Below are 18,432 nucleotides of genomic sequence, written 5' to 3'. Positions count from 1 at the left end.
CGGGAAGGAAGGGAATGTGCATGTTCACCCGGACATCCCCGAAGGAAAAGGGTTGTGGCTGGCAGGTCACAGAGAGGAGTTGTAAGGTGATGCCAGGGGGGTCAACAGTGATGGGGAAAGGAAATGGGTGACTGGGGGAGGGGAAAAGACGGGGGAGTCCACAAAAAACCAAATCCAGACCATGCTGTCCAAATCGAAAGTGAAACGACATTCCTGGTGGGTTAGATCAGGTGCTGCATGGGAGTGTGATCATTAGGTGGTGGAGATGCAGGTCAGCTCAGATGGACAACTGAAAGCGAACCCCAGCATTGAAAATGTTCAGGACATTGAGGTGTGTGTGATACATGAAGGATCCGAGTGTGTGGGAGTGTGCTTGCACGAGGCTCCGAAAGGCCCTGCCACACATACACTTCTCCTTCCAGAATTGGCCAGTTGCTCTCTCTGTGCTGACAGAGAACAAGGTTGAGGGGCTCACAGGCAAAGGGGACTCAGAGGGAGAGGACATCCTCTGAGATTCCTGAGTGGATGACCCAGGGGTGCCCAGCTGCCAGCCCTCCACCCTTCAGGCCCAGGGGCCCTGGCCTGACTCCTTGAGGGGAAGGAGCACCTGGAGGGACGTCAAGGTGCCCTGTTTCCCTCTCACGTTGCCACTGCAGGAACTCACCCATGGCTACCGTGATGGTACAGGTCTGCACACATCTCCATATTCTGCTGGACACGGATCTCCATGGCATCTGCCATCCTCCCCATGGAGACTTCCATACACACACATGTGGGCACCACTTCATCAGAGAGCAGGCGGAAGCACTCTTCTGGCTCGTGTGCCACTCTGCTGAGGGCTTCCAACAGCTCTGCATGATTTCCCTCGCCTTCTGCTGACTCTGCAAGATGAGTTGGAAGGTCAAATCTAGAGGCTCATCATCTGACTCAGACCTCACGGATGCCTGATCCCCAGCAGTCCTCCGAATGCCAGGGTTGCTCACACGGACCTGCCTCCTCCTGCTGCGGACACATGTCCATGCGGTGACCACCAGATTGTGAACCCAAGCCAGCTCTAGATCTAGGTCCCACCGAGGTGTATGTCCCTGCGCTGGTGGAGGGTGTAGGTGACGGGTCTTACAGGCTGCTTATTTCCAGCTCTTCAGTGGAGGAGGTGTCCTCTTGGCTGGAGGTGAGGACATGGATGGAGCTGAGGGACTGGGTGGCTGAGGGTGTCAGTCGCTTGGCAGAGCTCCCTGTGAACCGAATTAGAGATAACTAGTGAGTAAGTGGGGTAGAAGGTGTAAGGGAAGGAGAGAAGTTACATCTTCCACCCCCCTTACACGCTAGTTATCTCTACTCACAGGGTTCACAGGGAGCAGAGTCAAAAGCAGGAGAGAGAGCATTCACATTTGCGTTGAGAGAGGGATGCAGTGGTGCAGAATCATTATGCGGGTGTTCGCCACCAACCTCACCGTCACCACAGGCACGGCCCATATCCTCACCAGTCAGTGCGATGGCACACTCCTCAAAGTGAGTGAGGGGCCTAATGTGGGCCACTCCACCCCAAATCTGGGACATCTCCCTGCTGTTGTGAGCTGGCTTCTCCTGCATGAAAACAGATGGGGAGAGTGTGAGCTGGACACATGGCACTGCCTGGAATGTTTGTGTGGTGAGCAGAGAAATGGACAGGATAAGGACACGAGCTCCAGAGGATATAAGCTGATGGAAATGTGAGGGTATGTGTCAGAGTTAGTGGTGTTGTCCCTTGAGGTGTGAGATCCCTGTGGATGTGTGATGGGTTTGTGACCGTGTGAATTGAGAGTGATAAGAAGAGTGAGTTACCCTGGCGGAACAGATGAAACAATTCATCCTGCAGTGGCACTGGGCGGCTGTTCTCTTTCGCAGAGCATTGGCACTGACCACAGCTGCCACCACCTCCCAAGACAGATTGGTGAGATTGCTGCCCAGGATAGAATTGCAGCCAGAGCAGGAATAGAGGACATCACAGCGAGCCTCCATTGCATCCAAAAGGCGCTTGAGGGACGCATTATTGAACCTGGGAGCTGCAGTCTTTTTGCCTTTCTTGTCTTCTTTGCAGCATTCGTGGGCTGGAGGCACTGGGAGGTGTGTGTGTGGCTGGGCTTTAAATATGGCACCCGGCATGAGGAAGCAACGAGGTGATGGCGTGGCGGGCAAACCAGAGCCTAGAAACAGCGTTTACCAGGAATGCATAATTAATGCGGCATGTTTGGGGCAATGTGGCATGAGAAGCTACCATTGCGGCTGGCTGGTAAAAAGTCTTTTTACCCGCCTACCAGACGATTGTGCCCCAAGGGGCATGAGGATTCAAATATGTCATTAACTCATAAGGTCATTATACAAATAAGGTTATTAAATTATAAAATTATACATTTTTTGAAATGCCTGACTTATAAACAGTGTGTTAGTAAGATGGGTCACCTGTGAAGCAGTTAGAGGGAGCAAAGGTGGCTGAACTGTAGTGCAGTTTAAGTTAAAAACAGACAGCTGATATCCGCAGTTTAGTTGAACAACGAGAAAATTTAGTAACAGCTAGTAACATTTAGTAATTACTGGACCCAGACTAGAGATAGACAGGTACAAATAACTTTTGGTAAAGCTTTGCAAAACCAAGCAAAAAGGTGCTCTAATTTGAATTTCCAGTGGAGCTTGAAAGAGCTTTCGGCTCCCTGATTGAGATCATCAAAATGTATTACATCCCAACTTATTAATGACAAACTGATATAATTTGCACTAGGTTACATTGTTTGGGTGTTCCAAGAGCTACAGTCTGCCAAAGTGACCATGTGCACCAACCCAAAGCAAACTTGATGGGCCAAATCATTTCCTTTGTGCTGTACAATTCTATATTAATGTCATATTGAGATGTTCCTTATGATTAACAGTGTTGGCCTGATGAACAATAAAAGAAATAAACTAGCCAGAACAACAAAAACCTATTCAAAGGTTCATTTTAAGTGATTTTTTTTTTAAATTCTGATAAGGTTTGCATATAAGAAACTAATTTTTGTCTTTGATAACACCTGCTTAATGATGACCGTTTTCCTAATGAGGGATCATAAAAAATTTGTGCGATTTGAAGTCAATACACCTTGGTGCTGTTAATAACATGAAACACAATGATTCTGTGTTGAGATTTTTATTTTATAATTGCATTTGTTCGTCATGACTCTTCCCAAAGCAAATAAAATAATTTTGCTAACACTTTAAAAATATATGGAAAAGTCTTCAGTTCCAACATGTTAGTGTTTTTTACATCCATCTTTTTAGATCCGCAATTGCAGCAGGGCTTTATGGATACAACGGCATCCTCGTTGGTCTTTTGATGGCAGTGTTTTGTGACAAAGGAGATTGGCATTGGTGGTTATTACTGGCTGTGATCTTCGTGTCGATGACATGGTATGTTAAAATATCTACTTGGACTCTTATTGAAATTACACTAACGCTAATTACAGTAACTACATTCTACGTTCAACTTTTCAAATCTTCCAAGTGTGTTTTTCAACTAAAGGAATGACTTGTTGTCCATAACGTTGGAAGCCTCTAATTCATTAATTCACCTGTCCTGCTACTGAAATATCGTGGCTGAAGTATTTTACTACACGAACCATATTCTGAGAGTATAACTTCAGATTGTGGAAGCCTTTGATAAAATATGGTACACTAATGTCTGATTAAACAATTAAGTGATAAGGGAATCTCACAGCTTTATTTTTAATTACACTAGAGTTTTTTTTTAAACAAATACTCAGATTGGAAGCAAAAGTGGCATCAACAAGCCTACCAGAAAGTAAGTGTTTCTTCCAAAAGGCAGCAATTTTGAATGGATGACGCATCTCAGTCTCCTCATGAGGTTCCCAGCATCACAGATGCCAGTCTTGAGCTGATTTGGTTCACTCCACATGATATCAACAAACAGTGCAAGGCACTGGATACAGCAAGGCTATGGGCCCTGACAACATTCTGTGAAGCTGAAGCCTTGTGCTCCAAAATTAGCTGTACCCCTATCCAACACAGCTACAACACAGGCATTTACCTGGCAATATGGAAAATTGCCCAGTTATGCCTTGCCCACTGAAAGTAGGACAAAACCAATGCAGACACTTACCATCCCATCAATCTACTCTCAATCATCAGCAAAGTGATGGAAGGTGTCTTCGACAATGAGATCTAGCAATCTAGCGGCACTTACACGGTAATAAATTGCTCACTGCTGTTCAGTTTGGGTTCCACCAGGGCCAGTCAGTTCTTGACCCCATTACAGCCTTGTGCCAAACATGGACAAAAGAGCTGAACTCCAGAGTGGGGGGGGAGAGTGACTGCACTTGACATCAAGGTAGCATTTGACCCAGTGTGGCTTCAAGGACCTCTAACAAAATTGAAGTCAATAGAAATTGGGGAGAATTCTCCACTGGTTGGAGTCATACCTATCACGAAGGAAGATGGTTGGAGTTGTTAAAGGCCAAGCATCTCAGTGACTGGACATTGCTGCAGGAGTTCTTCAAGGAAATTCTCCTTCTCAAGACCAATTAGGGATGAGCAATAAATGCTGGCCTAGCCAGTGACGCCCACATCCCGTGAATGAATATTAAAAAAAGTAACATCTTGGGCACAAACATCTCCAGCTGCTTTTTCAATGACCTTCCCTCCAACAGAAGCTCAGAAGTGGGGATGTTCGCTGATGATTACACAATGTTCAGCACCACAGCACCATTAACAGCTTCTCAGATACTGAAGCAGTCCATATCTGCATGCTATAAGATGTGGACAACATATAATCGTGAGCTGAAAAGTGGCAAGTAACATTCACATCACACAAGTGCCAGGCAATGACCATCTCCACCAAGAGAGAAGCTAACCATCTCCACTTGACATTCAATGGCATTATCATCACCAAATCCCACACCATTAACATCTGTAGGCTACCAGTGACCAAAAACTGAACTGGAACTGCTATATAAATACTGTGGCTAAAAAAGCAGGTCAGAGGCTGGGAATTCTGTGGAGATTAACTCACCTCCTGATTCCCCAAAGCCTGTCCACCATTTACAAAGCAAAGACAGAGGTGAGATGTAACACTTTCTATCTAACTGAATGATTGAGGCTCCAACAACACCCAAAAAGCCCAATACCAACCAGGGCAAAGCAACCTTCTTGATTGGCACCCCATCCATCAACTTAAATGTTCATCCCCTCAATCGCTGGTGCACAGTTGCAGCAATGTGTACTATCTACAAGGTGCACTGCAGGAACTCACCAAGGCTCCTTCAACAGCACCTTCCAAACGTGTGACCTCTGCCACCCAGAAAAGGAAAGGCTACAGGTGCATGAGAACACCACCACCAGCAGGTTCCCCTCAAAGTCACACATCAGGATGACTTGGAAATATATCACCTTTCCTTCACTGTTGCTTAGTCAAATTCCTGGAACTCATTCCCTGATGGCACTGTAGGTGGACATGGCTCAAGAACGTGGCTGATCAGGATCAAATCAGAAAATTACCCTTCAAAATTTAAGCAGAACTCTTTGGAGAAAGGAATGAATTGAGGATGAGGAGTTTCTGGTTTCCACACTTGTAAAGGAGAGAATTTTAACTTGGTTGAGCTTGTGGAATTGGGTGCGACTGGGAGACTTAGTTGGGAAAAAATTCCAGAAATCCCACATTAGAGAGCCAGCTCAAGCCTGCTGACTTGCGGGTTTTTGTTGAGGCAGGCCATGGAGCAGACAGGCAACCCACTGCCAGGAGCCAGGTTGGTATTTAAATATGTTAATGAGTCTAGCAGCTAAAATCACTGTTATTTAAGAAATGAAGAAGGACCGCGAAGCCTGAAACATTGAAGTCTGATTAGAAGAATTTAAAAGCATATATAAACTCTTATAAGGGGCCAGATTAAGACATGTACCACCCAATAGCTGGGGGTTCATGCCAGCATCCAGGTCTGGACACATGAATGGCAAAATTTATTTACTTTATTCTTAAAGCTGCCTCTGACACAGGATGATATGATGGATATGTTTAGCAGCTTTCCAATCGGGTTGGAAACCTCGATATCCTCTCCCCAGCTGGCTAGAGTTCACAGCAGTTCAATGAATAGGGAGAAGACTAGAGATGCATCCCTGAACTGCTGAATGTTCCCTCACCCAATCCCAAGAATTATACCAATTCAGCAGTGGTGTTCAGTCACAGGTGTGACTAAAGGGTATCTCTGTGTTTAAAAAAAATCAGATGAGAAAATATCATGCAATTATCATCTTGGGATGAAGAAGTGTCTTATGAAGAAAGGGTGGAGAGGTTGGGCCTGTATCCATTGGAGTTTAGAAGAATGAGAGGCGATCTTATTGAAACATGTAAGATCTTAAGGGGCTTGACGGGGTAATACTGAAAGGGTATTTCCCCTTGTGGGAGAGACAAGAACTAGGGGACACAATTTAAAAATAAGGGGTCTTCCATTTAAGGTGGAGATGAGAAGAAATTTTTTCTCTCTTAGGGTTGTGAGCCTGTAGAATTCTCTTCCCCATAGAGTAATGGAGGCAGGGTCATTGAATATTTTTAAGGCTGAATTAGTTAGATTCTTGACTAACAAGGGTGTCAAAGGGTGTAGGGAGTAGGCAGGAAAGCAGAGCTGAGGACATAATCAGATCAGCTATGATCTTATCAAATGGTGGAGGAGGCTTGAAGGGCTGAATATCCTACATAATAATAGCCTGCTCCTAATATGTATGTTCATCTGTTCAGATGTGTTCCGTCACTAATGTTGTCAGCGGTAATCGCTGCGCTAATACGTATTGAAACATCCTCTTTAATGTTCTTTAAAACTGAGATATAAGGCTGAATTTTCATTTTGGGAGCAAGAAACAGGAGCCTGGCTGTTTCTGAATCCCAACCTGCCCCCAAAGCAAGACAGTCACTAACCTGAAATTTTGATTAGGCCTCCCCCTTAATTGGCTTGGAGACTGGTTCTCTGTCTAATTAAGGGCAGTGCATGGGTTCTCAACACTGGAGGGCCAATCAGAGGCCTTGAGGCTTCAGTGGAGCACCTGGCTGCAATAAAAGGTAAGTAATTGAGAGGGCACTTCAACAAGAAGGTGCTCTCATAGACATTTTCAAAACAAAAATAATGTAAAAAATACAGAAAGCAGCCAGCTGGGCTACCATTGTGGGTGAATCCCTCTACAAGAAAGCCTTTGGCTACAACTCCAAACAGGGAAACAGGAAGAGACTTCAGGCCTTCCAGGAGCAAGGCACTCTGGCCTGTTGCTGTTGCATTGGGAAACTGGAGAACCACTGGAAAATCCCAGTTGGCCTCCATTACTTACCCTTAACACGGCTCCTAATAAGTCTGCCCACCTCAAAATGGCCAAGATTGGGAACAGGGAAACAGGGAACAGGAAACCCACACGTTCGCCAACCTTGTAATTTTCAAACCCCGTCCAATTCTGTTCCAGCCTTGGCAGGGCCCAAAATGTCAGCTCCAACATTTGTTGTGATTTGTGACATGTTTAGAAAGTTGAGTGGAAGAACACAATGAAGGGCAAAATCTTACAGCCATTGAAAAATTTCAGGGATTGGCACCATTCCTGGTTCCTGACCCCACACAGGTCAGAGCTGTGCCCTGTTGTGCAATCTTACAAGGGGCATCAAATTAACAGGCCGCCTCTGTGTTTACTGTCCAATGAGGCAGAAGGCCCATTCAGAGGGTTGTGAATTGTCAGAACACCACTGGGAGAAGCGGGTGCTGCTGAGTCAAGTAGGGGAGCACGAGGATGCATCCAGGCCATCGGCCTCAGTGCGGGCTACATCCAACATCAACAAGAACCTGGAGGCTTCATCAATTTGCCCCAATGTAGGCACTTAATTTTCCTAACTGCTTACCCACTTCTGCCAGACAGTAGTTGGTGCCATTTTGAACCTACCTCTCAGAGGCAGGAACACATAAGGAAGGTGATCTGATGTACTCTCTTCTCAGTTTGGTCCCCATCACGCCTCTGGATTCATCTCCAAGGAATGGACAGTCTAGACCAAAAACTTTAGCTTTTTCCTGGAGGCAAATAAATACTTAACCTGCGCTATCTCTTTAGGAGTCATACCTAGCACAAAGGAAGTTGGTTGTGGTTGTTGGAGGTCAGTCATCTCAGCTCCAGGACATCACTGCAAGAGTTCCTCAGGGTAGTGTCTTCAGCCCAAACATCTTCAGCTGCTTCATCAATGACCTTCTTCCACCATAAGGTCAGAAGTGGGGATGTTTGCTGATGATTGCACAATGTTCAGCACCATTCGCGACTCCTCAGATGCTGAAGCAGTCCATGTCCAAATGCAGCAAGACTCGGACAATATCCATCGACAAGGCACAATTCAGGAGTGTGATGGAATACCCGCCATTTTCCTGGATGAGTGCAGCTCCCAGAACACTCAAGGAGCTTGACACCATCCAGGACAAAGCAGCCCACTTGATTGGCATCATATCCACAAATATTCACTCCCTCCATCACCGATGCACAGTAGGAGCAGTGTGTACCATCCACAAGATGCACTGCAGGAATTCACCAAGGCTCCTTCGACAGCACCTTCCAAACCCACGACCACTACCATCTAGAGGGACAAGGGCAGCAGATAGATGGGAACACCACCACCTGGAAGTTCCCCTTCAAGTCACTCAGCATCCTGACTTGGAAATATATCACCGTTCCTTCACTGTCACTGGGTCAAAATCCTGGAACTCCCTCCCAGCAGCACTGTGGGTGTACCTACACCATAGGGACTGCATCGGTTCAAGAAGGCAGCTCACTACAACCTTCTCAAGGGCAACAAGGGATGGGCAATAAATGCTGACCCAGCCAGCGAAGGCTACATCCCGTGAATGAATAAAAAAATGTAAAATAAATTGCAGTGCTGAAAGGTTAACAGAAAACATAAAATTAATGTCAAACTATTGAACAAACCTATCCCTTAATTTAGTTACAATCGAAGCCTAGAGATAGATGCATTAAAATAAAAAAGAGTTGAAGAGAATTAGCAATAGGAATGTGTGTCGGGCGTAAAGCAAGTACAAAGCATAAGGGGATGACCTGCACCAATTTGTGTAAACCTTAGTCCCATTGTGAAATTTGTGGGGTCCACTTTTATGTGTCCATTGCATGCATTAAACCCTTAAGCATATTTGAGGGGCCTAATGCCAAAGACTCCTCACTAAATGTGTTCTTGATAAGCAGGGCAGACATTGGGTCCATCTCACTCAGGAATCTTAAATGGCCCCTCCGTGGCCACCAGCTACAGGTATTTTTTTAACATTTCTGTGAAGCCAGGAGGAACAGGAGTGCTTTTCTCGCTATGCAGCCCTAGTAATCAACTCTCCATTTACTCAATCTAACACCCCTCCCCCCACCCCACCCACTCCTGGACATTACCGAATTACTCATTCAGAGAGCCAGTGCAGACATAATGGGCTGAATGGCCTCCTGCATTATAACAATTCTGTGATTCTGAAAGTTTTTTTCATGGGCTGAGCTTCCTGTGGAGGTGTGACAGCTTGTCCCAGAGATATAGATAAGGCCTAAGCCATAATTTTAGTAGAGTCTCCAGCCTCTTTGGTTGCACTGAATTTAGGCCCAAAAATTTCTACACCTTAGATTGAAGAGCTTCAAAGCAGTCGATTCAACATAGCCGAATATGTTTAATAATTCTTTAGGAGTTATTTTCCTATATTGCAAGGGCCCTCATCCACCAGGAGAAAAGATCAGAAAATTTGGTGTGCACTAGACACAATTTTCTGAGAAAAACTGGTTAGGAAATCATAGATCACAGAATCACAGAATCACACAGTGCAGAAGAGGCCCTTCGGCCCACCGAATCTGCACTGACACATGAGAAACACCTGACCTACCTACCTAATCCCATTTGCCAGCACTTAGCCCATAGTTTTGAATGTTATGACGTGCCAAGTGCTCATCCAGGTACTTTTTAAAGGATGTGAGGCAACCCGACTCCACCACCCTCCCAGGCAGTGCATTCTAGATCGTCACCACCCTCTGGGTAAAAAAGTTTTTCCTCACATCCCCCCTAAACCTCCTGCCCCTCACTTTGAACTTATGTTCCCTTGTGACTGACCCTTCATCTAATGGGAACAGCTGCTCCCTATCCACCCTGTCCATGCCCCTCATAATCTTGTACACCTCGATCAGGTCACCCCTCAGTCTTCTCTGCTCCAACAAAAACAACCCAAGTCTATCCAACCTCTCTTCATAACTTAAATGTTTCATCCAGGCAACATCCTGGTGAATCTCCTCTGCACCCCCTCCAGTGCAATCACATCCTTCCTATAATGTGGCGACTAGAACTGCACACAGTACTCCAGCTGTGGCCTCACCAAGTTTCTATACAACTCCAACATGATCTCCCTACTTTTCTAATCTATGCCGTGATTGACAAAGGCAAGTATCCCATATGCCTTTTTCATCACCTCACTAACATGCCCCTCCACCTTCAGAGATCTATGGACACACACACCAAGGTCCCTTTGTTCCCCAGAACTTCCTAGTGTCATGCGTTCATTGAATATTTCCTTGTCAGATTACTCCTTCCAAAGTGTATCACCTCACACTTTTCAGGGTTAAATACCATCTGCCATTTAACTGCCCATTTGACCATCCCGTCCATATCTTCCTGTAGCCCAAGACACTCAACCTCACTGTTAAGCACCCAGCCAATCTTTGTGTCATCTGCAAACTTACTAATCCTACCCCCCACATAGTCATCTATGTCATTTTTATAAATGACAAATAATAGGGGACCCAGCACAGATCCCTGTGGTATGCCACTGGACACCTGCTTCCAGTCACTAAAGCAGCCTTCTGTCATCACCCTCTGTCTCCTACAACTAAGCCAATTTTGAATCCACCTTATCAAATTACCCTGCATCCCATGTGCATTTGCTTTCTTTATAAGTCTCCCATGTGGGACCTTGTCAAAGGCTTTGCTGAAATCCATATAAACTACATCAACTGCACTACTCTCATCTACATACCTGGTCACTTCCTCAAAAAATTCAATCAAATTTGTTAGGCATGACCTCCCTCTGACAAAGCCATGCTGACTAACCCTGATCAAACCTTGCCTCTCCAAGTGGAGATAGATTCTTTCCTTCAGCAAGTATCCAATAAGCTATCCCAATGAGCAAAAGATTGCCGTTTAAGTTTTACACTGGCTTCAGGTAAATTAAAAATGATATGCAAAATGAATTCATTTCAGAAGTATATCTGATTAAAATTGTGATCTATTTCATAAAAATAATAATGGTTGATTGCAATCATTTTAGGAAAACAGTAAAATGAGTTAAATGTGAGCTCAAGCATTATTGGTGGTGACTTGGTTTGGAAAGATCTTGAGTTTTCGCTTATAGCATGGATGAAACAGCATAAAACTGGAAAATGAATTACCTGCTGGCTAAAAGCTGCGGAATGTACAACCAATTGAGATACAATCAAATAACAAAATAAAGGGAAATAATATAATCATTCATCCTAAAAATGACCCAACCACAAAAATAACTACAGTTTAAACAACCGCAGGGAGATTGTTGATAGCAATATTTAAACTAATCTCTCATCTTTAGAGGGGATTAACAGAGGAATGATTAGAACATTTATAGAGATAGGAGTTATTTTATGGGAATAAAGCCAACATGTTCTTGTAGAAGAAAGACAGCAGGATTGCGATAACAAAAATCGTACACTTTATGAAAATGGCTTGCTCTATTTGGGAAGTGGTTAAGTAGCACCAAATGTGTACAACCATTAGCAAATTTGTATTATAGTTTTTAGGACTGAGTTGAGGAGAAATTTCTTCATTAAGAGAGTTGTAATCTTTGGAATTCTCTACCCCAGAGAGGTGTAGATGCTCTGTCTTTAGTATATTCAAGGTCAAGATAATTCAATTTTTTGATATCTCAGGGAATCAAGGGATATGGGAAGCCAGTGGGAAAGAGGAGGGAAGGTAGAAGATCACCCATAATCGTATTGAGTGACAAATAGGTTCGAAGGACTGTATGATCTTCTCCTGCTCCTATTTCTTATGTTCTTATGTTTTCATGTTTTCATCTTCCAACACCAGTTTGAGGTGATGAAGCTTTCAAGGTATACAAGGTAACCTTAATGAGGTGTGAACAACTGTTTCTGCCCAAAATATCTGGAGCACGTACATCACTGGAAATAACAACATTGTAATTGAGTACAATGAAATTTAATCAAAAAGCAGAATGTAGTATAAGGGGTTTGTTCTAACTGTTGGATATGCTAATAAGATACAGTACATATCATTACAGGAAGTGATGCAATGCTCTCTCTTGTAGACCTCATGGTAAGGAAGCCACAGTAAGTGATGTTCCAATAAAGTTAATGTTTTCCTTACCTCAGTACACTCTGTAAATATCTGTGTTCGCACAACAAGACCAAGAATATTATATGATGGCAGCAAGTGAAAGGACAAGTAGAAAAGTCTCTGCCATTACCGGAAAGCTTTGAGCAGGTTGCAGGTCTCAACCAAGTAGAAGTGTGGATGAACTGGCGCTGAAGGTTTACTGGGTATCGCACCGCATTGGGCCTCACTGTGAAGCTGAGCAGTGAGCAGGTCAGTACCAAATGGGTGTCTGTGCAGACGCTATCCTAGTCAGGCAAGGGATTGATGAAGAAAAAGCTATGTACAATGAAGTATTGTAGTATGAAGCTACGTACGATGCTTACTTCAATCTACAAAAAAAATACCAAAGTTGAGCGAGCTAAATTTAACATGAGTACTCAAAGACAAGGTATTGATTCATTTACAAATGATCTGTATAGACTTGGAGAGAACTGTGAATATGGCAGCTTAATCAGGGACAGAATTGTTGTTGGCGTCTTGGATGAAGCATTGTCTGACCACTTGCAGCCGGTGGATGATTTAACCTTAACAAAGTTAATGCAACAGAGCAGACAAGCTGAGGTCAGGAAGCAAAATCGATTGGTGATTCGGTTGACAGGGAGAACCATACCCCAGAAACAACTGACTCAGTGGAGTATTCTAAATTTAAAAGCAGAGAGGTGGCTGTAAAAATCAAGGGAAGCATCAAGAGCATCCATCAATGACCCCAGCTAATTATATCGGTGTGGCAGGAAAAAACACACAGGTGTGAAAATTGTCCCACCAAAAGGCTGAATGTCATTTTTGCAGAAGGAAGGGTCACTTTCAGGCTCTGTGTTCCAGCAAGAAGCTTGTACAAAATAAACAAAAAGAGAGGCCTTCAAAAGGTGGAAAGATCCATGAAATTGAAGATATCAATGATATTGAGATGCCTTCCCTTGGAATGGTCCAGAAACCAAGTGGAAGCTACTAGAGTGCTAATAACCGAGTAGAGGGAAACGGGTCACAATTTAAGTTAGACACAGATGCAGCAGTTTTGGTTCTTTCTGATGTTGTCTATGATTAGACAAAAGTTCTCTTCAGCCATCATGCAAAAAACTACACAGGCCAGGAGGTATAGGACTGAAGGTCATAGGAAAGCTAACTGCAATCCTTCAATATAGAGAGAGAGAAATCACTGAAACCCGTCCTGAACCAGAATTGTTCATTCTAATGCAGGAAATCCTGAACCGACTTCCATCTGAGTTGCAGAGTAGAGGAACTGGAAAGCTGAGCAGATCAGGCTAAAAACTTCAGAGCTGGATTTTCACAGCTGTTCATAGGAATAGGAAAGCTGAAGATAGCATATCACACCACTCTGCGCCCTGAAATGAAGCCAGTTTACACCAAGAAAAGTCCCTCATCCACTCTTGCCAAAGGAATGAAGGAAATTGACTCCATGTTGAAGCAAGGGATTATTTTACCTGTGACAGAGTCAACAAGCTGGTGCTCAGGGATGGTCTCAGTGCCAAACCGCGATGGACCTATCAGAATTTGTGTAGATCTTACCCAGCTGAACAAAGCAGTTGAACGTGAAGTTCATTCTATGTTGTCTACGGATGAGAGCTCAGCAAAAATTGGAAAAGAGTTCAATCCTCATGAAGCTAGATGCAAATAGTGGCTTTTAGCAGCTACCTCTCAATGAGGAGTCTAAGTTGCTCACAACATTCATTGCATCATTTAGGAGGTTTCATTTCAACAGATTACCCTTTGACATCACATCAACACTAGAAATCTTTCAGAGGACAATGTTAAGTACCCTAGAAGGACTGGATGAAGTCATTATGTCACATGGATTATGTTCTAGTCTATGGATCCACTCAGACAGAACCTGACAATAGAGTGTAAGCTGTGTACAATGCCCACAGGAAGCAGAGCTTATGTTCAACAACAAATGTGAGTTCTTGCAGCTGACTGTCAAGCTCTTTGGGCATATTGTGGATACACCTAGTGTCAGAGTTGATCCACAGAAGACAAGAGCAATCAAGGAATTTCCATATTCTCGCAACGTGACAAAGCTCCAGAGATTCATGGCTATGGTAAACCAAGCTGGAAAGTTCTTGTCCGACATCACTGTCGTTAATGAGCCACTACATCAGCTGTTATGACAAAACAATACATGGTGCTGGGAGGAAGCATAACAAGGGTGTAAGTTATCATGGAGAGAAACCCCCCCAGTTATGATATCCATGTGAGACAGAGGATACCCCAACCTGTCTCACTCAGGATCCTTGACCAATCCTGACCTACAAAATACAGACTCATGTTTCTTGATCAAGTCTGAGAGTTTATTAATTAAAATATGGTAATATTTAAAACTGGCAATAGATATATTGTAAGACTTGTCTCCGATGGTTCCTGCTACCTAGCTCTCTGGGGCATAGACTTTGCTTCTTCTCTTGCTGTGTTCTGCTGACCATAGTCTGTCTTCTTCTAGATGTGCCAACAATGTCCTGTAGCCCCCTTTCTTTTATCCCCATCAACAGACCCTTACCACGCCATATTAGACCATAGTTTGTCCTGGCCAATATGATTGGATCAAGTTGAGGTCATCGGTAGTCCCTATGTCCCAACACATAGGCATTTACAGGTGCTTCCTGGTTTTCCAAATTTCACATGTCTATGAATAGCTCAACTTCTGCAAATCTGCAGTTTCACATTTATCTTATCCTACAATTTCATATTTATCTTATTTTCTGCAAGCATGTGCTAAGGTCTTAAAGTCTCCATCCTATCTCTACCATTGTTATTACACAAAGGTTTTAACAGAGTATAATCTTTTAAAAATTTCATAGTAAAGCAAGCATTATCTCAAACAGACTTCAATATATTAGTACACATAATATATCGCTTGTTCCACCTTTCATAAGCATAAAATATGTTAAGATCTGCAACTTCTGCTCGAACTGTATGAGTCAGTATGCAGCCTCTGCAGATGCACATCTTTCCCTTTTCAGTGTAGCGAGTTTCACACACACATTTGCCAACACTGACAAATTGACACTTTTCAGCAAAGTTAACCATCATACTTTGCAGTCCAGCCTTGACATTACAGTTTCTTATGAAGAATATTATAGAATGATTAATATAGACAAACCATAAAAATCTTCTAAACCCAACCGAGGTCTTTTGAGAAAATCAAAGAGATGCACCTATCACTTGATATTTTAGCTCCTATCACCCAGAACTATCGACTATCATTCCCACAGATGCATCTTCTACAGGACTGGGAGTTGTACTCTTCAGATACAAATGAATGGAATGTGTAGACCAGTTTACTACACACCCTGTTCACTTGCACAGAATGAAGAGAGATATGCTGTGATAGAGAAAGAAGCACCAGCTGCTACACGGGTTGTGAAAAATTTGCAGATTATGGGCAGAATTTTACAGCCCCGTTTCAGCGGGGATGGGGCCGTAAAATGAGGCGAGACATTCTAAACCTCATTGGTTTCGGCAGGAACGTAAAATCCCGCTGCCGTAAAATTTCACCCTATGTTCTTGGTCTTCACTTCAAGATAGAAACAGCCCACAAACCCTTAGTGACACCCTTAAATTTTAAGAAATTATCAAAAATGCCTTCATGAGTACAACAATTCAGATGAAGGATGATGCGGTTTGATGCAGACAAAGTATGTTCTAGAAAAGAAGCAAACTGTAGCAGATGCTTTGCCCTGTATTCCAGTGGCAAAACCTGAACGAGATAATGTAACCCTTGGTTAAGAGGTAAAAACCATTTCATTGACAACAACCATAACTCTACCAGCAACAACTCAGCGACTGAATGAAATCAAAGATTCACAGAAATCTGATGAAGAATGTGTTCAGGTCAGAGAGTACTGCATCAAAGGATGGCCAGCATACATGCCACACAACCCCCTTTTCAGACAGTACTATGAACAGAGCGGACATCTCAGTGTAGTTGATAATTTACTCATCTATGAGAAGAGAGTGGTCATTCTGAGACTCAATATACTGCAACAATTGCACCAAGGACGTTTGGGCATCATAAAATGTCGAACCAGGGCAAGCTATTCTGTTTAGCCGCCAGATCTCACAAAATCGTTGGAAGAGATGAAAAAAGCTGCATTATTGTACTATTTATTCATCGTCAGGAGACACGAGAACCATTAATGTCATCTTCCTTTGCATAAAGACCATGGGAATGTCTTGGGGATGAACCTCTTTGAACACAAAGGCAAGGTGTTATTGATCATAGTAGACCTCAGCTCAAGATGGATAGAAGTCAAGCAACTGCAGGGTCACACTTCTGAAGCACTGATCACAATGTTTAAGGACATGTTTGCAACATATTGGCCAGGATTTTCCCCTCAGCGATTTGGGGGCGGGGCCTGCTCACCAAGTGGAAAATGACGCGGGATGACATCGGGAGTAATCCCGGTCCATTTAAATTTTTAGGAAGGTGGGAAGACAGCGAAATCAACTGTCCACCCACTGACCTGTCAATGGCCAATTGAGGCCATTGACAGGCTATTTAAAGTAATTAAAGACCTGCCCGTCCAACCTTAAGGCTGGCGGGCAGGCCAGGAGCCCCAACGGGCTTCTGATTATTGATGAAACTTCATCCACTGGCAAGATGAAGTTTCATGTCCATATTGTAAAAAATTAATAAAGTGTATGTGTTCTTTAACATGTCCCATCTCGTGTGACATTGTCACATGAGGGGGACATGTTAATAATTTTTTAATGTTTCTATTTTTAATGTTTTTGACACTGTCAGTATTCTCCCTGAGACAGGACTTTGCCTCGGGGAGAAGTGCGCTCTTTCGCGCACATGCACGAAAGAGCACACTTTGACAGCTGGGGATTCCCCCCCCGCACAGGAAGCACATAGAGCTTCCCATCGGGAATGCCGCTGGGCGGACTTTAATTGGCCCACCTGCTTAAAATGGCAGCAGGCCCCATTCCAGTGGTGGGGGTTGGCTGCCTGCCCACCACCAAGCCGGTGGGGCCCACCCGCCATCCAAGGGCAAGAATCTGCCCATTGAATCCCAGGCCATGTAGTTTCAAACAATGGACCACAATTTTCCAATGAATACTTTAAAGAGTTCACAACATTGTATCGATTTGTCCATTCTACCAGCTTACCAAGATACCCTCAAGCCAACAGTGAAGCTGAAAGAGGTGTGCATACAGTGAAAGCATTGCTGAAAAAGAACAATGACATGCAACTTGCATTTCTGAGCTTTTGTTCAACTCCACTCCAAAATAATTTAGCACCATGTGAACTCCTCAAGGGAAGAAGACAGAACTCAACTCCCTACTCTCCCACATACGCACATGAATTCAAGCTGATAACTTGGACAAGGTGAGGAAGAATGAGGATGAGTATTGTTCCAGCTCAATGTGGAACTATGACAAACATCACAAAGCACACAACTTTCCAGGCCTCCAACCAGGAGACCCAGTTTAGATCTGAGGCCAAGCTCACTTTGGACAAGTGGTTGTATAGGCACCACATCTACGGCCCTACCTTATCCAAACAGATAATGGTATAGTGAGATGGAACAGACATGCATTATTTACCACAAAGAAACAGCCTAAACAGTCATCTATACAACCGAACAGACCAGAGATGCTGCATTCATCAAGAGATCCAGATGACCACTAGGCTGGTGAACCTAAGTCATCTACAAATTCTCCTGCCCAGCAAAGCCTGAGACATCACTGGCAGGTCTCAAATCCCCAATCTCCTGCAAAGGAGCTGAGGACCTGTTCAGTTAGACTAGTGAAAACCACCACAGCTGTTGTCCATATAAATCGAAGTCAGAGACTGGTGGGGGGGGGGGGGAATGTAGTATAATGTGGAGAACTAGAGATCTGAGGAGATGTAGTATAAAGGGTTAATTCTAACTGTGAAATGCTCATGAGACACAGTATATACATCATCACATGAAGTGATGCAATGTCTCATGGTCTTATTCTCTCTTGTAGACCATATGGCAAGGAAGCCACAGTAA

At 43.8% G+C, this 18,432-nt stretch overlaps 1 protein-coding gene across 3 annotated transcripts in view; it reads left to right on the top strand.

The window, feature by feature from the left end:
* Positions 1 to 18,432, top strand: part of LOC144685697 (urea transporter 2-like) — a 150,689-nt gene that overhangs the window by 86,700 nt on the left and 45,557 nt on the right. For all 3 annotated transcript variants that reach the window (XM_078550513.1, XM_078550504.1, XM_078550496.1), the window contains exon 4: positions 3,292 to 3,420. In XM_078550513.1, the coding sequence (XP_078406639.1) occupies positions 3,292 to 3,420 (129 nt within the window). The remainder of the gene's footprint in view (positions 1 to 3,291; positions 3,421 to 18,432) is intronic.

The sequence above is a fragment of the Cetorhinus maximus genome, chromosome 1 (assembly GCF_964194155.1).
Source record: "Cetorhinus maximus chromosome 1, sCetMax3.hap1.1, whole genome shotgun sequence".
NCBI lineage: Eukaryota > Metazoa > Chordata > Chondrichthyes > Lamniformes > Cetorhinidae > Cetorhinus > Cetorhinus maximus.
Note: the sequence above shows the minus strand (reverse complement) of the source record. Positions and strands in the feature narration are given on the sequence as shown.